The 23,674-nt window shown below is 45.9% G+C and overlaps 1 protein-coding gene across 1 annotated transcript in view; it reads right to left on the reverse strand.

Annotated features, from left to right (window-relative positions):
* Positions 1–23,283, reverse strand: part of CCDC40 (coiled-coil domain 40 molecular ruler complex subunit) — a gene marked incomplete at both ends in the record, with an annotated part of 39,710 nt that extends 16,427 nt beyond the window's left edge. Inside the window, 10 exons of the mRNA XM_079725503.1 lie at positions 5,478–5,599; positions 9,052–9,174; positions 9,341–9,498; positions 13,307–13,526; positions 13,600–13,683; positions 14,545–14,708; positions 15,683–15,815; positions 20,785–21,216; positions 22,667–22,755; positions 23,172–23,283. Coding sequence (XP_079581629.1) covers positions 5,478–5,599; positions 9,052–9,174; positions 9,341–9,498; positions 13,307–13,526; positions 13,600–13,683; positions 14,545–14,708; positions 15,683–15,815; positions 20,785–21,216; positions 22,667–22,755; positions 23,172–23,283 — 1,637 coding nt within the window. The remainder of the gene's footprint in view (positions 1–5,477; positions 5,600–9,051; positions 9,175–9,340; positions 9,499–13,306; positions 13,527–13,599; positions 13,684–14,544; positions 14,709–15,682; positions 15,816–20,784; positions 21,217–22,666; positions 22,756–23,171) is intronic.
* Between the last annotated feature and the right edge of the window lie 391 nt (positions 23,284–23,674).

Consider the following 23,674-nt stretch of genomic DNA (forward strand, 5'->3'; position numbering starts at 1 on the left):
AATGCAGGGGACATGGGTTCGTGCCCCAGTCTGGGAAGATCTCATATGCTGTGGAGCGGCTGGGCCTGTGAGCCATGGCCGCCGAGCCTGTGCATCTGGAGCCTGTGCTCTGCAAGGGGAGAGGCCACAACAGTGAGAGGCCCGCATACCGCAAAAAAAAAAAAAAAATTAACTTGAAATAGATCATATACCTAAATGGAAGAGCTAAAATTATCAAACTTTAGCAGAAAACATAGAGAAAATCTTTATGACTCTACGTCAGGCAAAGATTTCTTAGAGAGGACATAAAAAGTATGAACTATGAAAGAAAAAATTAATAAATTGGAATTCATCAAAATTTTAAACTTTGGCCTTTCAAAAAATATCATTAAGAGAATGAAATTACAAGCCAGCCTGGGAGAAAAATATTTTCAAAATACACATCTGGTAAAGGACTTGTATCCAGAACATATGAGAACTCATAACTCAATAATCAGATAAACCACTCAGTTTAAAAATGAGCAAAAGAATAAAATACCTAGGAATAAACCTACCTAAGAAGGAAAAGACCTGTACTCTGAAAACTAAAGGACACTGATGAAGGAAATTGAAGATGACACAAACAGATGGAAAGATATACTATGTTCTTGGATTGGAAGAATCAATATTGTTAAAATGACCATACTACCCAAAGCAATCTACACATTCAATGCGATCCCTATCAAATCACCAGTGGCATTTTTCACAGAACTGGAACCAAAAGTTTTAAAATTTGTATGAAAACACAAAATATCCTGAATAGCCAAAACAATCTTAAGAAATAAGAACAGAGTTGGAGGAATCACACTCCCTGACTTGAGACTATACTACAAAGCTACAGTAATCAAAACAGTATGGTACTGGCACAATAAAACAGACACATAGATCAATGGAACAGAATAGAGTGTCCAGAAATAAACCCACATACTTATGGTCAATTAATCTATGACAAAGGAGGCAAGAATATACAATGGAGACTAGACATTCTCTTCAATAAGTAGTGCTGGGAAAACTGGATAGCTACTTGCAAAAGAATGAATTAGAACATTCTCTAACACCATATACAAAATAAACTCAAAATGGATTAAAGACTTAAATGTAAGACTGGATACTATAAAACTCCTAGAGGAAAACATAGGCAGAACACTCTTTTACATAAATTACAGCAATATTTTTTTGGATCTATCTCCTAGAGTAATGGAAACATAAGCAAAAATAAACAAATGGGACCTAGTTAAACTTAAAAGATTTTTCACAGCAAAGGAAACCATAAACAAAACAAAAAGACAACCTACAGACTGGGAGGAAATATTTGCAAATGATGTGACTGACAGGGGATTAATTTCCAATATATACAAACAGCTCAAACAGCTCAACATAAAAAAAACAAACAACCCAATCAAAAAATGGGCAGAAGATCTAAATAGACATTTCTCCAAAGAAGACATACAGATGGCCAACAGGCACATGAAAAGATGCTCAACATCACTAATAATCAGAGAAATGCAAATCAAAACTACAATGAGGTATCACCTCACACCAGTCAGAATGGTCATCATCAAAAAGTCTACAAATAATAAATGATGGAGAGGGTGTGGAGAAAAATTTACATTCCGCTGTTGGTAGGAATGTAAATTGGTGCAGCCACTATGGAGAACAGTATGGATGTTCCTTAAAAAACCAAAAGTAGAATTACCATATGATCCAACAATCCCACTCCTGGGCATATATCCAGAAAAGACAAAAACTAATTTGGAAAGACTCCTGCACCCCAGTGCTTATAGCAGTACTATTTACAATAGACAAGACATGGAAACAACATAAATGTCCATCGACAGATGAATGGATAAAGAAGATGCGGTATGTGTGTATGTGTATATATATACATACATACACACACACACATATATATGCAATTACTCAGCCATGAAAAGAATGAAATAATGTCATTTGCAACAACATGGATGGACCTAGAGATTATCATACTAAGTGAAGTAAGTCAGTCGGAGAAAGACAAATATATGGTATCACTTATATGTGGAATCTAAAAAAATGATACATATGAACTTATTTACAAAACAGAAATAGACTCACTGACATAGAAGACAAACTTACGGTTACCAAAGGGAAAGGGGGTAGAGAGATACATTGGGAATTTGGGATTAACAGATATATAGATAAACAATAGCACAGGGAACTATATTCAATACCTTGTAATAACCTATAATGGAAAAGTATACATATATATATATATATATATATATATATATATATATATCTGAATCACTTTGCTGTATACCTGAAACATTGTAAACAACTGTACTTCAATTTTTAAAAATGAGCAAAAGATACATTTTATCAGAGAAGATACATGGATGGCGAATACTCACATGAAAAGACGCTCAATATCATTGGTCATTAGGAAGATGCAAATTAAAATCTCAACAGGACACCACGACATATCTACTAATGGCCAAAATTTAAATGACGGCACTATTAAGTGTTGGTGAGGATGAGAATGGCTGGGAATCTCAAATGCTGCCAAAGTGTTTCCCAAAGTGGCCTGTTCCATTTTGCATTCCCATACCAAGACCTGCACACAATTTCACAGCAGCTCTGGTCATGCTACCCTCCAAACTGGAAACAACCAAATGTTGATATATACACATGAGGGACTACTACTCAGCAACTGATCTTGTAACATCAGGCTGACTCTCAAAGCACTGTGCAAAGTGAAAAAAAAGCTAGACAAGAAAAGCTACGTATCGTGTGATCCTGTTTATATGACATTCTAGAAATGACCAAACTATAGGAACAGAAAGCAGATCAGGATTTGCTGGGGGCTGGAGGTGGGAAGAGGTACTGACTTCTGGGATGCAGGAAATAGCTGATATCTTGAGTGTATCATGGCTACTTGCGTCTGTCCATTTGCTGAACTGAACTGTGCTCTGAAAAAGGATAACTTTTAACATAACACTAATAATTTACATAATAAATTTGTACATAAATTATCCTCAATAAACCAAACTTTTAAAAGTTACTCATTTTCTTTTTTAGGAAGTAGAAGCCTTATAAATACCTAGAATTTGACAATAACAATAACAATAAGACATCCAATTTTTATGACACAAATCTGAACACTCAGTAAAACATGCATGGGGGAAAAGACACCAGAATGCTAGCTAATCAACTGTCATTGTCACAAAAGGAGAAAGACTGTGGTATTTTAAATCTTTATCTCTGTTTTTCTAATTTCCTGTAATGTGATCACTTACCCTTGAAAAAAATTATTTTTAAAAAAGACACACTTGGGAATCCGCTGGTGGTCCCGTTGTCCAGGACTCGGCACTTTCACTGCTGTGGCCCGGGTTCAATCCTTGATTGGGGAACTAAGATCCCGCAAGCCCCACAGCATGGCCAAAAATTTAAAAAATAATAAAATAAAAAAGACACTCTTTAAAAATGTCCTTCATAGAGAACAAACTGGTGGTTGCCAAGGGGGAGGGGGTTGGGGAAGGGATGGAGCAGGAGGTTGGGGTTAACAGATATAAGTTTTTATATACAGGATGGATAAACAACAAGGTCCTACTGTAGAGCACAGGGAACTATAGTCAATATCCTATGATAAACCATAATGGAAAAGAATATTTAAAAAATGCCTATATATGTAAAACTGAATCACTTTGCTGTACAGCAGAAATTAATACAACATTGTAAATCAACTGTACTTCAATTAACAAATTGATTAAAAAGAGTCCTTGATTAACAGACACCAGTGGAAAATAAACAGAACGAAAAGAACTGGTGGAATCTAGAATATGTCTGAAGCTTGGCCCAATCCATCTGAGGATTAAGAGGGAAACTGTTACAGGATCTCAAGGTGATGAAGCTGACAAATTAACACCCAGCAGAGGTGCTGAGCCCTGCCTGTCCCACACGTATCCTGTCAGGAAGTATGACAGAGGCAGATACCAGGGCACAAGGGGACGTGTTTGTGTCCCTATCCCTGAGAGGGTGTAAATTCTAGGTAGGGTACCCCCCCATCCCAAGTTAAGCACAGTACAGTCTTTGTATTTTCTGGCTTGTTCTGAGACATTTCACATGGAAATGACCCGTTTGCTTTGAATGTATGACTTTCAGTGTTTGCTGCAGCCTCAACATGATTCTTCACCTGTGGTAGGGACGCACTCCTGATACAACTTTGTCGCTAACTACGAAGATTCCGTAGGAGCTGCTGTCTTTCAAGTCTCGGTGTGGCGGGGACCCACAATAATAGAATATGATTGCTTACACACACACACACACACACACACAAAACAGACACACACAGGAAGTGCTGGACAACGGGGGGCCCCTGTGGGGGTCACAGGCCATGAGACTCCCAGCCTCAACCTTATTCAAGGTCGACGTTGGACAGGAGGGAAAAGCTGCCCACAGGCCAAGGCCTCTCCTGCACCAAACACAGGGCAGCATTGAGGGGGCAGACACAGCGGGAGTGGGCAGGCCAGCAGCCCCAGGGGGCAGGGTAGAGAGGAGCCTGACCCCACAGCCCTGAGCCCGCCTGGTTCCTCCACCTGCGTGTTTAAAGGGAAAGCAGATGTTTAGCCGGACTTTGCCGGGATAATTCCATGATTCTCCCTTTGGCTTTCTCTCATCGACTCAGGAAAATGAAGGAAATGAGTATTTTTAATCCAGCATTACCCATGTAAAATGGCTTGTTTTAAAAACAATCAGTCCCTCCAGTTTTGTTTTTCTGAGGTCGAGTCGAGCTATGATGTGCTCCCTCCAGAACCGGCTTCCACATCTGGGCCCCAAGCACCCTGGAGGTTTGGGGAATTCAGGCAGTGCTGTGTCTGGAAGCCTCTGTCTCCAGCACCCCGCCCAGGCTACACGTCCAGCCCTCGCTAGAAGTGAGAGGGGAACGCGAGGGGGGCCTCTTCCTTCCCTTTTCAGGGAGATTAAAGCAGGATTTCGGTTGGAACTCAGCCCTCTGGCAGAACAATAGAGAAGGGATGAAGTTTCTGCACACAGGTGGTGAAACTGCAAATCAAAGGGACACCTTTATCTCCCCAAGATAAATACCCCTTTTTCTTTCTCTCTCTCTCACTGTTTCTCCTTAATCCTCCCAGGAAATCTGAGCGTGAAAGCTTTGCTGCTCCTGGTGCCACGGAAAGTTTGAAAGGATTTAAGAAACACTGAAATCTGGGTGAACAATAAGGGTGGCTTCAGGACGGAAGCTGGGGCCGAAGGGCTGCGGGGCTTCAGGTGCACCCCTTTGTCCCAGGAGAGCCGAGGATGGGCGCTCCGTGCTCACCTGGGTGGAGCTGGGCGTGGAGTCCACTCCGCACCCACCTCCGCATTCCCACGCTTGTCACGAGCTCTCCCCGCTCGCCCAGACCCCCGCTGTGGTCCTGAGCCACCTGGCCCACCTCCATGGCAACCAGAAGGGCCGCCTGTACCTGAGTGCCTCTTGGATGGTCTTGTGAGCCTCGTCGCGATGCTTCATGCTCACCAGGCTGGTGGCCCACTGCTGCAGGATGCGCTTCTTCTCCATGTTGATGGCATCTATTTCCGTGCAGGCCTACAGTGGAGAGTTGAGGTTACTTGGATGTTGGTCTTATGTCATTAAGCTCAGAGCCCCAAAAGGATGTCGGAGAGCCCCGAGCTTCCTGAATCATCTTCCTTCTCTGTTACCCATGCTTTTCTTTATCTGCATCAGCAGAAGGACACATGTGAAATTAAACATGGCTCTAAAGACCTGTCTAACACCTGCCTGAGCCGTGAGCCCCAGCTGTGACACGGGAGCAGTAACAGTACCCACATCCTGCGGCCGTCAGATCAGAGGGGATGGTGCCTGTATGCCCAGCACGTTCTTAGCTCGACCACAATTGCTGTGTTGTGCGGTGCTCAGAATGTCCTGATGGGTCATTTCAGTGGAATCATTGCACCGTTAGCAAGTTGGCCTCGTGCTGATTCCCAGAAGGGGCACTGAATGGGAGCTTAGGTGAGACCCCCATTAGGCCACGAGCATCTTTGTGGAGGTGCTGAGTCCCAGCAGCGTCTACTCTTGGTGGATGTGCATGGTAGATGCTGGAGGAAGTCAGAGTGGCCTTGAACACTCATAGGGACAATAAAAGGGTGGAGCTGGACGTGAAAGGAAGCATCACCACTGGGGATCCCACTCTCAGGTGTCAGGGCTTTAAAAAATCATCGATTCATTATTATTATTATAGAGCATAAAGTGGTATGAATTAATTATACCGTGACTGGTGAGACATTTCCAGATTTGGGTAAGTTATTAACTGAGGAGGTTGCTCTGTGCCGTGGAGTAGGTTGTGCACTGCCCAACAGTGCCCAGCCGAGGCAGTAGGTACCAAAACCACTGGGCTCCTCCCCAGGCTGGGCTCTGTGGGGCTGGTCAGCCAGAGGCAGGTGCCCCCCGACTCCCCAAGGCTGCCGGATGAGGGCTTGCTGACCAAGGTACAGGCTGAGATGCAAAAATTGAGGCTGAATTCAGTCTTTAAATGTTTTAAACACACTCCTCGTTAAAAAAAGTGTTTATTCTACTCAAATTAGAATATGGAAATAAGCAAAAAGAAAATAAAAATAATCCCACAACTTAGAGTTCACCATTTCTAACACCCTGGTGTTATCTTCCTGTGTGTGTGTGTTGTGTTGTGTGTGTGTGTGTGTGTGTGTGTGTGTGTGTGTAAGCAATCATATCCTATTATTGTTTTGTAACTTAGTACTAAAAAGTAGCAGGGGGCTTCCCTGGTGGCGCAGTGGTTGAGAGTCCGCCTGCCGATGCAGGGGACACGGGTTCGTGCCCCGGTCCGGGAAGATCCCACATGCCGTGGAGAGGCTGGGCCCGTGAGCCATGGCCGCTGAGCCTGCGCGTCCGGAGCCTGTGCTCCGCAACGGGAGAGGCCACAACAGTGAGAGGCCCGCGAACCGCAAAAAAAAAAAAAAAAAAGTAGCAGGACTTCCCTGGTGGTCCAGCGGTTATGACTCTGCACTCCCAATGCAGGGGGCCAGGGTTCGATCCCTGGTCAGGGAACTAGATCCCACGTGCATGCCACAACTAAGGTCCCATGTGCTGCAACTAAGACCCGGTGCAGCCAAATAAATAAATATTAAAAATAAAAAGTAGCATATTGTGAATGGGTTTCCATGCCAGCAAATATTTATTTTATTGGTGGGATAGTCCTCCACTGCATGGATATATCATGATTTGTTTAACCAATATCCTCTTCTTGGGACTTTCTTGGTTATCACACACAGCACTGTGTCCCCAGTGACTCTATTCATTTTGTTCGTGAAGTATGTAATGTATACAGAAATTTTATTTGCATGCCTATTTTCCCTGGAATGAAGTCCAAACACTGATATTTTGGGAGAGCTTGCTGGGGAGTGGGGTGGGTGTCCCTGACATGCAGTACAGTATTGCCCTTGAATAAGGATCTTGATGAAGACAGACTGCACCCCCGCCATCAGTGTGGGAGCCCCGATTCCCCTGCCTTGTTCATCTTTGCCAACATGGTGGGAGAACCCCTGTCCTGCCCTCATCTGTAGTCAATGTCTATGTCGCACCTGCCATGGGCCCCCCTGTTCTGGGTGCAGGAATGCAGGATGAACAAATGTGGGACGGCCCTGCCCCGATGGCACACAGCCAGCAGGGAGGGGCGGGAGGCAAAAAAGACGTAATGAAAGAGAACTACAGCATCGTGTGTGTGTACACAATCAACACAGAGCAGAATCGCACACAGCAGGTTCTGAATTGATTTTCAAAATCTCTTTACACCACCAAACTTACTGGTGTTATGCTTAGAAAGGCCTCTCCAATCCAGGGCTTTATAAATATTTCTCATTTTCTTTCTTCTGGTACAGTTTCCCTTGTTTCAATACTTGATCCCATGTGGAATTTATTTTAGTGTGTGGTATGAGGAAAAGATTTGATTTTTTTCCCCAAATGATTAACCAAATGTCCCAACACCACCGGGTGCATAATTCACTTGCTCTCCATTAATTTATAATCCATAAAATTTCTATATAAACATTTCCTTGATTCTGAGCTCTCTCACAGGCTCCCACAGCCTACCTGTCTGTCCCTGACTCCAGTAATTCATTATTTTAGCCTCTAGGGCTTTATAGTATTTAATGCTAGGTGGACCCACCATCCCGGTTTATCCTGGACTCCCCTGGTTCTAGCCCAGAAAGTCCCATGTCTTGGAAAATCTGTCATTTCCAGGCAAACTGGGACCGTGGGCCAGCCTTCAAGAACCTTCCTCCCTGGACAATTCTCTGCTAGTCCTCTGAATTTATTTTTCAGATAAAATTAAGAATCACTTTGCTAACTAAGAAGTTTTTTCCCCCCTGAGATTCTGCTGGGAGCACATTCTAGATTAAGTATATTCAAGGTTGGCAAGCACTGGGCGTTTTCCCATGTGGACCCAGGTGTGTTTGTTCGTTTGTTCAAGCCCATCTGTCTCTCCTTCAATAAAAGTGTGTTGTTTCCTTTGTGTCATCACTGCATGTATGAATGCAGATGGTGACTCACAGATTAAAAAAAAAAACGTCACAGCCACTTTGGTTTCCAGTGCTGGCCACTGAACTTGGAGCTGCACTGAGCCCGGGCCCTCCCTTACTCCACGGGAAGGGAGATGTGGGCACTGCCCTGGAGCACTGGCTGCCCAGGCTGAGAACGGGTAGGGAGACTTCAGCCCTCTCTGAAAGAGGCCTGCTGTCGGTAAGGAACTTGCTAAGGATGCCTCAGCAAGCAGGACAGAATGTCCCATCTCCTGAGGGGCCTTTCAGTCTATCACTGGCTACAGTGGGAATAAGAATACTGGCTATCAGTCAGCTGGTATCTACTGTGTCCCCAACGTGGGTCAGCCAGATGCTCTGAGATGCTTATGAGGACAGACAAATGTGCAGGAGGCTGGCCGGCTAACTGGGGGCTCAGTCAGTCTCCTTGTAGGCATGCAGGCACTGCCTGGGCACTGCCAGATGGCGCCTGTGCCACTGAGCACTTACCTCGCTCACTGCCTTCTTTAGCGTCCGGGTGTCCTCAGCCTGAGCGCGGTACTGAGCCTCGAACAGGGCAATCTGTTCTTCCAGCTGGTTGGCTCGGGTGGTCAGCTGGTCCACGTGCAGGTCCTGGAAGGGAGGGGACGAGATGCACAGTGAGATGGGTCCCCAGCAACCTCAACCCACGTCAGCAACCCCATGCTGGGCATGGTCCCTCACGCAGGGGCAGGGCTGATCAGATCAGGAAATCAAAGATGTGGCAAATAGTCACACGGGCATCATCTTTGCAGAATACCTGCTGCTTCTTCTCCAACTCGGCCCTCATGCGCTCGGCTTCCGACTTCTTCACGACTCGCTTCATCACCCGGATGTCATCACGCACGTCCTGGTCTATGTTCTGCACGTAGAAGAGATGCAGAGCCAGGGTCTCCATCTCAGTTTGCAGAGCTGCCACTGGGGAGAGAGGGGGAGGGTGTCCCAGCATCGCACCGTGGAAGCAGCACCCCTCCCCCCACTGTGGGGTGAGTCTGGGAAACAGCCTTTAAACTACAAAGACCCATATCTTTTGCCATCAAAGACTTTACAGTCTAGTTGGAGAGACGAAATATACGTAATCTATGCCCGCCAACTGCAATAAGCCCTCCATTCCCACCACATATTAGAGATTCTCCGTGTCTAAGGAAGTGCTGAAACAGTGTCAAGGTTACACGCAGGCCCAGCGGCCATGGCTCACAGGCCTAGCTGCTCCGTGGCATGTGGGATCTTCCCGGACCGGGGCACGAACCCGTGTCCCCTGCATTGGTAGGTGGACTCTCAACCACTGCACCACCAGGGAAACCCTGAACTACTTATTAATTTGGAGAGAAATGACATTTGTTTCCTCTCATTTGGTTACATGATTGTTCCATTTATTTAAATCTGCTTTATGTCCTTTAGTAAAATTTTATTGTTTTTCTTCACATAGGTTCACTTGCTTCTTGTTAGACTTATTCCTCAGTATTTTATGGTTGTTATAGCTATTATGGATGAGGTTTTAAAAAATTATAATTCATAATTGGATATGACTGGTAGAAAAGAAAATTATAGCTCTGGTATTCAGTTACTTTATAGATTTCTCACTGTTTTTTTTTAGCTTTTCATCAGTGATCTTGAATCTGCTAGGTAAACAATCATACCATTGGTGGAGAATGAGTTTCATGACTTCATATCCAGAATCTATACTTCGTTTATTTTTCCTATTTTCTTTCATGGCTGGAACCTCCAAAACAATGCATCCTCGTCTCACTCCTTAACTATGATTACTCCAGGGCTTTCCTCTGAGTAAAACTGCCTTGTTAGTTGCTGATAAATACTTACAAGGGACTTTCCTTCTATTCTAGTTTAGGATGGACAATGAGTTTTATCCAAACACCCATTTGACATCCACCCAGAAAATCTATTTGTTCTCTCTCCTTTAAGAATATAATGCAATGAATCAGTAGATTTCCTAGTTTCAAATTATTCCAGAATTAAGCCCTCTTGACTAGGAGGTATTTTTCTTTTCATATGTTGCTGAGTAAAAATTTAATATTTGCTAATATTTTATTTAGGACTTTTACACCTCATAAGTAGGAACACTTTATAGTTTTCTGTTTTTGTACGTTGTAAGCTTTTCCAGTAAGGATTATACCGAACATTGTAAAATAAGCCTGGGGTTGGGGTGGGGGGGGAGGCGTGGTGTCCCTGGTGGTGCAGTGGTTAAGAATCTGCCTGCCAATGCAGGGGACACGGGTTCAAGCCCTGGTCCGGGATGATCCCACATGCCGTGGAGCAACTAAGCCCATGGGTCACAACTGCTGGGCCTGCACTCTAGAGCCCGCGAGCCACAGCTATTGAGCCCACGTGCCACAACTGTTGAAGCCTACGCACCTAGAGCTGGTGCTCCACAACAAGAGAAGCCACCGCAATGAGAAGCCCACGCACTGCAACAAAGAATAGCCCCTGCTCACTGCAACTAAAGAAAGCCCGCGCACAGCAAAGACCCAATGCAGCCAAAAAAAAAGCCTGGGAAGAGTTTCCCAAATTTTCCACCCACTTGTGGGTTAAATAACATAGGAAGTGTCTGGTTTTGTCCTGTCTGTAATCCTATGGCATTTTTTTCCCTTTACCTTTGGAATTTAAAAATTTCACCAACTATGTCTAGGCATGTTTATTTTTTCTTCCACCCATCTGGCCCTCCATGAGTCTTTACATCTGAAGATTCATCTTTCTTGAACTCATGCAAATGTTTTCCTCTGATGTCACTGGTTAATGCCCTTAATCTCCTGGAATTTCTCTCTCATGGATACTGACTTTACCAGACCTACAGTCCATGTCTTTTATCTCCTTCTCAAAACGTCCATCACTTTGGGTTTTTGCTTTGAATTCTGGGCAGAATTCCTCAAACTGACCTTTTAGTACACAAGTTCAATTGTTCAATTTCCAGCAGTGCTGATTTGCCTATTTAGTACTTTTGGCGGGGTGCGGGGGGTGATTCTATTTTTTAATTCCAAGTATCCTTTTCCCTAATAGTTGGTTCTCATTTGACTGATGAGATGTCCTCTAAAATCTCATGTCGAACACCGGCTGGCGTACGCTATGTTTTCGGAACCCGGTCTGTGTCTGTGGAGGCGTCTGCTCTCCTGTCTGGGGATTGCCGCTGATGACTCACATTTGGATGTGAAGGTTTACTGACTGGTGGGCTTCACCCCCCTCCTAAGTGAGGAGGTCAACTGTGGACATTCTCCAGAGGCCAAGCCCCACGTTTCACCTACGGGACAGTGCAGTGGCGGCACCTGGTAGGCAGGTCTGGGACCGCCACCTGAGTTCTTTAGTCTGAAGAGGGGAGAAATGGTGCCGTTAGGTGGGTCCTTGCTTGGTTGAACAGCTTCTGCTCCTGCTACCTGGTGACTTCCAGAAAGGACAGAGTGTCCACGAAGATGTCTGGATCTTTCCAGAAGCCCATCCACACCTTGAGGATCTGATGAGGGGTGCTGGTGGGCGCTCACTTCTCCTGTGTGGAGGGGGTGCGGGACCTGTGTCCTCTTTCAGCCTGGTCTAAATTCTGTTCTATCTGGAGGATGTGGCTCCATTGTTTTAGTGTGAATGTCGTGCTCTTCTCTTTTTGGTAGATTCTGTTAATTTGGTGACACTCAGGGAGGGGTGCTCTTCCCCAACTCTGTCCAGAAAACTCTCCTGCACTTCTCAGGGTCCAAAATGCTTCTTTCCATCCACAGTTGGGATATACGTGTGATTTTGGTTTCTCCCAAATTCTTTTAGGTTATTTTCCCCATTATAATAGTAATATAGAGTTGATAAAGAAAGTTGGAAACATGAAAAAGCACAAAAACTGAAATAACCTGCTGTGACCACGCTGTTCACTGTGGCCCATGACCTCCGCTCCGTGCAGAGCTGTTGCTTTGATAGGAACAGTGCACGGTGACTAGTCGCACCCTCACTGTCTCTTCTGCTCCAAAGCCACCTATTCCCCGTAATCTGCCACACATCCTGGGGCTGCAGGGCTCTGGACCATGGGCTCCTGCGCTTTGGATTGGCCTCACCTATACCTCCCCACCTATTTAAACTCTGCCCATTCCCACTCTTCCCTGCCTTCTGGATACCCTATCTTCAACCCCAGCAGCCCACCAGCCTCTCCAGCATTTTAAAAATTAATTAATTAATTAATTTTTGGCTGCATTGGGTCTTTGTTGCTGCGCACGGGCTTCTCTTTGTGGTGGCTTCTCTTGCTGTGGAGAACAGGCTCTAGGCACACGAGCTTCAGAGCACACGCTCAGTAGTTGTGGCACACGGGCTTAGTTGCTCCGCAGCATGTGGGATCTTCCACGGACCAGGGATCGAACCCCTGTCCCCTGCATTGGCAGGCGGATTCTTAACCACTGCGCCACCAGGGAAGCCCACCTCTTTTGCTTTTGACTCCAAATACTCCGCCTGCTGGCTTTCAGTGTTTGCTCCTTTGCCTAATTAGGTGCATTTTAAGACATTTATGTCTTCCTTCCCCCAAAAGTTTGGGAACCCCTCCAGTACGGGAACACAGCTTGCCTTTCATGAAGCCGTGCGATGGCATGTGGGGACACCCCTCGGGGTCATGATGGCACTTGGGAACACCCCACCAGGTTACAATGGCATTCAGGGATACGATGGTATGTGAGGATGCCCCTTGGGGTGTCTATGGCACGCGGGGCCGCGCCACGGGGAGGCCTGCGACGACACGGGGCTGCCTTACGCTTCTTGCGCTCCTCGCCGGCGGTCTCGCAGGTCCTGGTGTAGCGCAAGCGCACGCTCTGCAGCTCCTCCTCCTTCTTCCGCCTCTCGCACGCTGTGATAGAGTGGCGGTCGTGGCTCTTCTCGAGCTGCATCTGCAGGCGGGCCAGGTGCTGCTGGACCCCGTAAAGGTCCACCCCCAGCTCCTGCCGCTGGACTCGGCTTTGCTTGGTGGCCACGCCCTGCACCAGAGAGAGAAGCTGGGTCACGGAGATGCGGGTGCACAGCCAGGTGGAAGGCGGGACAGGTACGCACCAGCTCTTGAAGTTCCAGCCTCAGTTTCTCTATTTGCCGGTTAAGGTAGTTCTTCAGGGCAGCCTGGAATCTTATCATCAGGGGCTAAAACAGTGGAAGAGCACAGCCGGTTACTGTGCTGTCCCCTCCAGGGCTTAGCCTAAATTGCCACAACTCTTGGCAGGGGACGGCAGAAATGACTTCCACGCTGGGTGCTCCCCACTTCTACCCAGGATTCTTATTCCAGAAGCCACAAATTCAAGGCACTTGTTGTCTCATCCTAGGCACTGAAGGACCTGAGTGCAAAATGACAGGGTGGGCTGGGGCAGTGGTCCTGGTTTAATCCCTGGGGCCAGAGGGCAGTGATGAGCAGTGCCTGGGATGCCAGCACCAAATGAACCCTCAGTCCCTTTTCCCAGTGCAACCCTGATCCTTCCCGTGGTACCGGGAGCACCAAGTCTTTCCAAAGAGGTTCATCCAACCAAGACCTGCCCTCCCCACTTGCCAGAGGGGTGGGACACTCAAGGCAGTGGCTATCCGTGGGGGAGATTTTGCGTCCACCCAATACCCAAAGTCTGGAGACATTTCTGGCCATCACAACTAAGGTGGTGCTACTGGCATTTAGTGGGTGGAGGCCCCAGGGATGCTGCTCAACATCCTACAGTGCCCAGGAAGTCCCCACCACAAAGAGTGACCCGGCCCCAAATGTCTATAGTGTGGAGGTTGGGAAATGCTGACTCTGAATGAATGAACTTAAAGGGAGAATAAACTTTACAAGGTGGCAGCTCAAACCCTGCAGATAAACCATTCAGGGAGCAGGTGAGACCTGAGTGTGGCATTTGCCGGGTGGAGGGTGGGCCATGGAGGCTCGGGGCAGGGCAGGGCCTACAGGGCAGGTGTAGGAATGTCTCTAAGTCCATCTTTGTCTGCATGGGGCAAAAGCAAAACTCCAGAATGTTTTCTTACATGGTTTGGGTCCAAAACCACCAGCTGGGATCTGTCTTCTTTGGCCTCGTCGCTGGCCTCAGACTCCACGCTCTCCACCAGGCCTCCTTCCTCGGCCATGCTTAACTGCTGGATCCTGTCCAGGAACAAGGATGTGGCTCCTTCCCTGGGGTGGGCATCAGGCTCTGGGGGGACGAGTAGGGGGGAACAACAAACATCACTGAGGAGTTAATAGAGAGAGTGCTTCTCTGGAGGAATTATCAGGCAAAGCTGACGCCCAGTTTCGTGCAACATGATGGAAAAAAGAAACAAAAGGCACCCCTTTGGGTTAGGGTTCACAAGTGCTATTCACAGGGTCTTCTGCTCATGAATTTTCTACTAGCTGATTCAACACATTCTGTAGAAAGGATTGCACTTTAAAGGTAGACAAGAAGGAAACACATTTTGTTGATACCTTTTAATACATAAATAGTGAACAGAAAGGTGGCTTCTTAATGATGGACTAGATTTTTTTTTTTTTAATGGAAAACAGATATGATTGAAAAGAAATCAGTGAGGCTCTAGTTTCAACTTTTCTCCCTTCCTGAGCTGGAGAGATCCTGTTTTGTTTCTAACTCCTTTAGATGTGTGCTGTCTGCATGTTGCTTGTGAGTGATGTGAGGCTTTGTTAGCTGGACCATCCACACACACCCATCATATGGAATATAAAAAAACCCAATCTGCTTTCCCACGTACTCAACACTGGGATACCGGAGCCAAGTGGAAAGATAGGGGTGTGCCAGGAAAGCCTTGGAAAGTCAGCAAACAGACACACGTTTAGGGGTGAGCTGCCCCGAGACCAGAAGGCAGTGAGACATTTGGCCAGGGCTGTGGGCTGCGGCGTCACCGGGTCTTGGTCCCGGCCTGGTTCTGCCACTTACACGGATAGGTTACTTAAAGACTCTTAGGGTCTCTAAAATGGAGAACAGTGCCTACCTCACCGGGTTAGTGTAAGGATTAAATGAGATAAAACAGAAAAATGCTCCACATGTGTTATCCATATCTGTTAATGATATTTTTATCTTTTGGCTCACAGTGCAACAGGAAACAAGGTAACAGGTGGTGAATGAGTGGCAGCCCTCGCGTAGAAGGGCATGTGAAGTGGCTTGTCCCACAATACCTGGCTCCTGCGTGGAGGGGCCCTCGGTAACCAGAGGCGGCTCATCAAAGTCCAGGGATGTGTTGCTGCTCCCCCGGCTCTGTCCGAGGCGGTGCTGAGCCCCCAGAGGAAAGACCTTCTGCTGGAGCGCCCCCTGGGATTGTTTTTAGAGCAAAAACAACCAAATCTGAATTTATGAGGGTTTAGTCAGGACTAAGGAGTTAATTCATTACAGTGTTCAAGTCAACATAGTTGTGGACTTCCCTGGTGGCACAGTGGTTAAGAATCCACCTGCCATTGCAGGGGACATGGATTCGAACCCTGGTCCGGGAAGATCCCACATGCCACGGAGCAACTAAGCCCATGCGCCACAACTACTGAAGCCCGCGCACCTAGAGCCCGTGCTCCACAACAAGAGAAGCCACCGCAGTGAGAAGCCCACGCACCGCAACGAAAAGTTGCCCCGCTCGCCGCAAATAGAGAAAGCCCTCGTGCAGCAACAAAGACCCAATGCAGCCGTAAATAAATAAGTAAATAAATAAACTTATTTTAAAAAATAGAATATTGTTTGCATAACATTTGGCTTTTGCAAATGGTCAAAACAGAAAACACCTACCGCCACTCCCATGAGGAATCCGGGAGTGGTTTCTTTCTGTCTAGATCTGTAGCAAAGTGTAAACGCTGAGGCACGGGTGTGTGCTGGACCTGGGTTTCTTTACTCCCAAATGCTGCTGTCTCCAAGGATGGTAAGCAACACCTCTGAGCATCCTCTTTATAAAAGGATGCTGGAAAGCCTGAGCCCTGGCCAGGGTCTCCCAAGAGGGCTGTTTCTTCTCTTCTTTCAAACTGTTTCACTTTAGGGACATTTCCATATGAAAAGGTTTTCCCTCAATAGAAGCACCTGGCTCCATTTTAGCTCTAAAGGGGACTCTTGCAACGATTATTGTTGACAGTAATTACTGCTGCTGATGAATAGGTGAATATTAGTAACAACAGACAATGACCCTGCACAAGACCCTGCAAGGTGGATGCCAGTCATTTCTGTCATCTGTAGGGAAGCAGCTCACAGAAGCTGAAGCCCTTGCCTAAGTTCGCACAGCCAGACAAGGGTCATCTCAACGCCCAGCTCCTGTTCTTTCTCATTGTACTTCCTCAGGTGATGCTGCTTCTAGAAATGATTTCTGAGGCATCCAGAACCACAATGACATTAATGGGGGCCCAGAGTCCAAAGCCCACCTCTGGGGTGTCCAGAAATGGCTTCTCCTAATGAGAGGTCAATGATGTGTCAGACCACGCCGATGACACAGCAGCTTCTACTCCACAATTAAGTTACTTCTTAAGACTGAGAGGTGAGAGGTGAGAAATACGGTTCTCTCTTTGGGCTTGTCTCTGCCCTTCTGGCTGATCAAATTTGGAGACTGTTTCTTCGTGAGTTTTCTGGAAACTAGACTCGAGGATGGAAATTGGCTTTACAGCTCAACAAGTGACCTATACTTCAACACTCCTGGCTATCTTTTATTTATTTACTTTTTGGCCATGCCTCACGGCTTGTGGGATCTTAGTTCCCCAGCCAGGGATTGAACCTGGGCCCTTGGCAATGAAAGAGCAGGGTCCTAACCACTGGACCACCTGGGAATTCCCAGTCCTGGCTATCTTAGAAAGGAGGGCACTGTTTTGTTGTGTTAAATTCTTAAAAGTGATTTTGATCATGTACTTGTCATTTGTAATTATAAAGCTTAATTAGGGCTCATCGAATATCAAATTGTGTCATTCTCTAAAGTTATTAACTCTTTTAGGTTTCACAGGGTGGGGAGGGATTGTCACTTCACCGTTCAGAGCAAGAGTGACCGTCTGCCATCACAGCTGCATGCCTCTGGGCAAGGATGTCCCTTGGGCCCTCAGTTTCCTCACCTGAACTATGGGGATAATAATAGTTCCCACCTCACAGGGTTGTTGTCAGGATTCACTGAAGCAACACATGTCAAAGGCATTGAAGTGTCCAGCCCAGAGTCCATGATGGAGAAACATTATGCGTTCTCTTCCTGCCCCGCCCTACCCCTCACTTCCCTTTTAGAGCAATCAAACCTAAAGCCAACAGGTTGGCTTGGCCCAGTGTGGGGTGATGAGCCTGGACAAGGTGAGGAGAGCAGGTTCCAGAGACTGTCCCCGAGGTGGGTCCTGATAGCACAGGTGTCAGGCCTGGGCCTGCTGAGGAGGGGTCCCGGTGTGGAGAGTCACAGCCCAAACAATTGGGGCCTGGCCTGGGTGGGGTTGGCCTAACAAGGTGATGAGGGTGTCCACAGTCAGGGTGGCCCAGTGAGGGTGTGTGTCCAAGCCTGAGTGGGGTGAGGAGTGTCCACATGGGGGCAGGGAAGTGCAGTGAGGGTTACATTCGGGGGATTGATCAAATTAATAATATGTTAAGGATAATAAGGACCAGGTCTCCTACTGTTGGAAAAAGGAGTTAAAATATAGAAGGGGAGAAAACTAGCAGGAACCATGTCAATGGTGGTTTGGAATTAGAGACGTTTTGGTGTGAGCTACGTGTATGTGTGTATGTGTATGGTGTGTTTGGGGTCGAGGGTTCCGTGAAAAGAAACCAAGCTCCTGGAGAAATGTCTGGTTCTCAGGCTGGGGCAGTCTGTGCCAGAGAACAAGAAAGTGCCTAAAGGATGATGGTGGTTAAAAAAAAAAAAAAGAAAAAGAAAAAAAAGAATGGTACTGATGTGTCAGAAAGACACAAAGGCCAATTTGAATGGGCTCACTGGTCAAATTGGGAAAAATCTGAGCTTCAATATAAATAATGATAGTAATGAATTATAACACAGTGAATGAAATGGGAAACAATGAGTCCATACAGATACGAAACTTTACATGAATAAATTGAAAGTTTAATGAGGGATGGATGTTACCATAGTTTCAGAGTATCCCTCCCATATTTATCTCAGAAGGAAGAGTTGTTTTAATATTTGAAAATCAATGTAACCACCAAATTAACAAACTAAAAAAGAAAAAAACATGATCCTCCCAATAGACACAGAAAACACTTTTGACAATAGCCAACATCTTTTCATGATTAAAAAAAAATCCACAAACTAGGAATAGATGGAACTTCCTCAACCCAGCAAAAGGCATCTATGAAAACCCACAGCTAAGGTCATATGCAACTGTGAAGATTGAAAACGTTCCCCCTAAAATCTGGAAAAAGGATGTCTGCTCTCACTAATACTATTTGACATTGTACTGGAGGTTCTAGTCAGTGCAGACATGAAAAAAGAAATAAAGGGCATCCAGGTTGGAAAGGAAGAAGTTAAACTGCCTTTTTTCACAGACAACACAATCCTTTTCGTGAAAAGTCCTATGGATTCTACAAAAAAAAAAAAAGCTACTAGACCCAACAAGGGTGATTAGCAATGTTGCTGAATATAAGATTGATATACAAAAATCAATTGTATTTCTATAAATTAGCAACAAACAATTGGAAAGCATTTATAATGGCATCAAAAAATGCAAAATAGGAAATTCCTTGGTGGTCCAGTGGTTAAGACTCCACGCTTCCAATGCAGGGGGCACGGGTTTGATCCCTGGTCTGGGAACTAAGATCCTGCATGCCACACAGCATAGCCAACAAAATAAATAAATAAAAAATAAAATATTCCACAAATTCTTTAAAAAAATGCAAAATATAGACGGATAAACCTGACAAAAGATGTGCAACGGCAGTACACATTGCTGAGATAAGTAAGAAGTCCTAAAACAATGGTGTAATCTGTTGTTGTTTTTTCTCATTTGAAATAAATATTCACTTTCCTATCTTAAACCAAAAAAGCACCTTCTCACAGAGTGTTTCTTAAATGCCTAGGGGTGAGGGGTATCTTTATAGTGGATAAGGCTGACACTTTTTTCATCAAGTGATCCAAGCCAACATCATCAATAATGGACAAGCTGAAATGATGCATCACCTGACAGGACACCAGGAGAACACAGCACCCTTCTGTGACATTCCTGCCGAAGGATCATAAACCAAACCTGGGAACCTGGAAATACCAGGCAAAGCCAAACTGAGGGACATTCTACTAAATAGCTGGCCTGTGACCTTTAAAAGTGTCAAGGTCATCAAGGTCAAGGACAGATTGAGAAGACAAGAAACTGGGCAGCTGAAGGCAACAGGCAACTCTGAACTGGAGCTCTGCTATAAAAGACATTACTGGGACATTTGGTGAAGGAGGCCTGAGGATGATTGGGTAATGTAATATAATTTCTTGATTTTGATAGTCATTATATTGTTGTTTGTGGGAAACATACATGGAAGCATTGGGAGGCAATGGGGTATCAGATTGACAGCTTACTCTCAAATGCTTAAAAAAATTAAAAGTTCTATGGTACTCCAATTTTTCTGTAAGTCTGTGCTTGCTTAAAAATTTAAAAATGAGGGGACATCCCTGGCGGTCCAGTGGTCAAGACTTCACCTTCCAATGTAGGGGGTGCGGGTTCGATCCCTGGTCGGGGAGCTGGGATCCCACATGCCTCTTGGCCAAAAAACCCGCAAAACATGGAACAGAAGCAATATGGTAACAAATTCAATAAAGACTTTAAAAATGGTACACAAAAAAAAATTTAAAAATGAAAATTATAAGAATGTAACTATTGTCATTATCTAGAACTGCACTGTCCAGTATGGTAGCCACTTGTAACAATTGGTTATATAAATTTAAATTACTTAGAATCTTCAAAAAATTAAAAATTCAGTTCCTCCATGTCCCTGGCCACATTTCAAGTGCACTATAGCCACACGTGAGTAATGGGTACCATATTGGACAGAGCAGATAAAAAGCATTTCCATCATCATGCAGAATTTTACTGGACAGTGCTGCTCTAGAGACTGGACACCTAGATGCCCTTACATGGAATGTTCCCAACTTGGGTTTGGGAACAGCAAGGGAGGGTCCAGAAACTCTTGGCATTTGATGGTAGATCCTGAGACCTAAGTTTACTAAGGCATTTCTAACAGGGATTGCAATGTGAATTATTTATAGCGTACCCTGAGTTCCTCACATAGGAGTACAAACAACTTGAGCAGTAAAACACTTGCATAAAACAGACCTCAGGCTACTCACCGATTCCTGGTCCATTTGCTCAGATGAGCCTGACACTTGCTGGGAGAGCTCTGTGGAGATGACCCCCACTCCTCTGGATTTGGATGGGCCGGGGGCCTCTCTGTCTTCAAGACCTGTTTTCCTCCTTGCTCCTTCATGCCGGCGTGTGGGGCCAACTTCATCTCTGGCCACCTCCCCAGGACTGATGTCTGAGTAAGCCAGATCTGGAGAACTGACTTCCCCTTCAGGGGCCGTGGCTTCAATATCAGATTCTAACTCCTCTTCAAATTCGAATTCCTCTTCCGTTTCCATTTCCCCTTGGATTTTGACTTTCTCATCGTCTTCATCTTTCCCCTGGACTGTGACTTCCCCATCATTTTTGATTTCCCCTTCAGAATGCTCTGTAGCACCCTCAGTTTCTTCATTTCTCTGGTCACTGCTCTTCTCTATCGGTGATACCTGTAGCCATGTAGCAGGAAAAAAATCAGGATACAAAGTATAAAGGGTCTTGTGAGGTTTTATTCTTAATAAGGTAATTACACCAATGGGAAAACTGCAGCTACACACTCTGAGCATCGCTAGGAGATTATGTTTCATGCTTTAATTTATCTGCTCTCTGTTTTTGGTAATTATTTTGCATCCTTCATGACAGGAAATGACCTCTGAAAAACTCAGGGCAATCTAACTGTAGGATATCTGAGGCATTCCTGAAGAGCCACCAACACTTCAGAATGGGGTGGAAGGAAATTGAGCTTCTCTGCAAATGACTCGAGTCTGTTCTAGAGCAAGGTCCTAGGATCATCGTACAATTTTCTTGAGAAAGTCTGAACTCTCTTTAGTTCTTAGTAAATACAGCCCAGAATAATTCATCCCATAAGGAACTTTACCCTGTTGCCTTCATGATTCTGATCCTCTTGTCCTTCAGGAGATTTGCCTTCCAGGTGAGACCTGGTGGCAGAGAAACAAGTTAACAGTTTCAAATAACATCTTTCTTTTTCTTGGCATTTATCACCTCCTTGATGTCTGTATATCTACTTATTTACTCGTTAATTATCTGCCTTCCCTCTAGGCTGATGGCCATGACTTTGTCACTAACACCAGCACTAGATCATGCCTGTCACGTGGCACAAAAGAGTCACTCCAAGAATGAATGAAAAATGCAATTATCGAAACATTAAAGGAACAGGTAGATTCTGCCAGAAAAGTCACTTTAAATATACCTCTGTCTGTGACAAAACTGGGAAAAATAAATGCAAAATAAGAGAAAATTGTACAAAAAGGACAAATATTCTAGAAACTCTTGGTTAGTTTCCCCGTGAATTTTTCTTTTCTTTTTTTTTTTGGCCATGCCTCAGAGCACGTGGGATTTTATAATAGTTCCCCAACCAGGGATCAAACCCGTGCCCCCTGCAGTGCAAGTGCAGAGTCTTAACCACTGGACCACCAGGGAAGTGCCAATTTCCCCATGATGTAGATAGTACAAGAATGTCACATTTTAAAATTGGTTTTTTTTCTAATTAGAAAAAAACTCTATTTTTTTAAAAAGTAAAACTAATACAGAAATATGTGACAGACAATGAAAATCCCCTGTGACTTCTCCTCTCCTTCTCAAGATAACCAGTGGTAAAAGTAAGAGATTTAAGGGTATTTTCTTTCAAATATTTTTCTATGCATTTAAAGCCACCCACCCACCCAAATTAGAGATCACACTATATATATGTTTTGCATTTAGTCTTTTCATTTATTGTAATCTGGACTTCTTTCCATGTCAGCACATGTAGACCAACCTTAAAAAAAAAAAAAGAAACAATACAGCAGTGTCTAATGTAAAAGGTTAAATTCTTTAAAATAGTTTCTATCCTTTTAAACAAAGCATAAGAGAACAGAGGCCTGGTGGCCGTATTTTTACCTTACTACGGTCTATCTGTGTGCTCAAGGCATTCACGGTGGGGCTGCCTGACCATAGGGACCCCGGCCCATCGCCTGCCACCTCCAACCCTGGTGAGGGGGAGGGAGGCGGGGGGCTGGGCTGGTGCTCCCTCTCACAGCACCTCGCTGGGGCAGCATCCAGTACAGAGACCCCTGCTCTCAGGGCTCTGCAGCAGGGACTACCAAGCACAGTGGTTGTCATGGTTACTGTGGGACAAGCAAGTCCCGGGTTTCAGCGAGTGGAGCGCCCGGAGCGAGGGGAAAAGGGGAGGGTACAGGAGAGGACAAAGGGACGCGAGGTGAGAAGGGAGAAGGGCGCGCAGGAATGTGGGGGTGTCCGGGGAGGGCAGGAAAGGCCCAGAGGGTGGGGGTGGCAGGGGCAGAGAGAGGGGAAAGGCCATGGAAGGGAAGGGGCGCCTAGGGGGCTATAGAAAGGGGGAGGCGTGGGGGTCGCTGCGAGACCCAAGGTCCCTAGGCCCGCTTACCCGCCAGCCCGGCCGCCAGGCTCCGCCATCTCCCGTTGCTACGCGACGCCGTCAACATCCGGCTGGCGAGGACCACGCGCTGGGCGTGCGGGGCGGACGGCCTTTGTGCCATTTATGTGCATTAGAAACCCAGAACATCTAACTATGTAAATATATTAAAGGATAAATACGCATTTTCTCCATCTTTATCTCTAAGACCGAGCTCTACCCCTCCTGGCTCAGTTTCTGTAAAGCAACAAACATGTCAACGTGCGTCCAGCTGGGCAACTCCGGCTCCCCGGGGGATCGCGCAGGGCACTCGGGGAGCCGGGGACCTGGGACGGCTAAGTGCCCTGAGGGTGGCAGGCGGAGGTAGGGGCACGAGGGGCTCCGGAGCCGGCTGCACCTTCGGATGCCGAGACCCCTCCTAGTGCCCGCCTGTCCATCTCCAGACCTGGGGGGCTCAGCACCCCTTTCCCGGGGTTCCTGCGAAGAATTCTTGGCGGAAGAGGGACGCCCCGTGG

Source organism: Hyperoodon ampullatus (genome assembly GCF_949752795.1).
Source record: "Hyperoodon ampullatus genome assembly, chromosome: 19".
Taxonomy (NCBI): Eukaryota; Metazoa; Chordata; class Mammalia; order Artiodactyla; family Ziphiidae; genus Hyperoodon; species Hyperoodon ampullatus.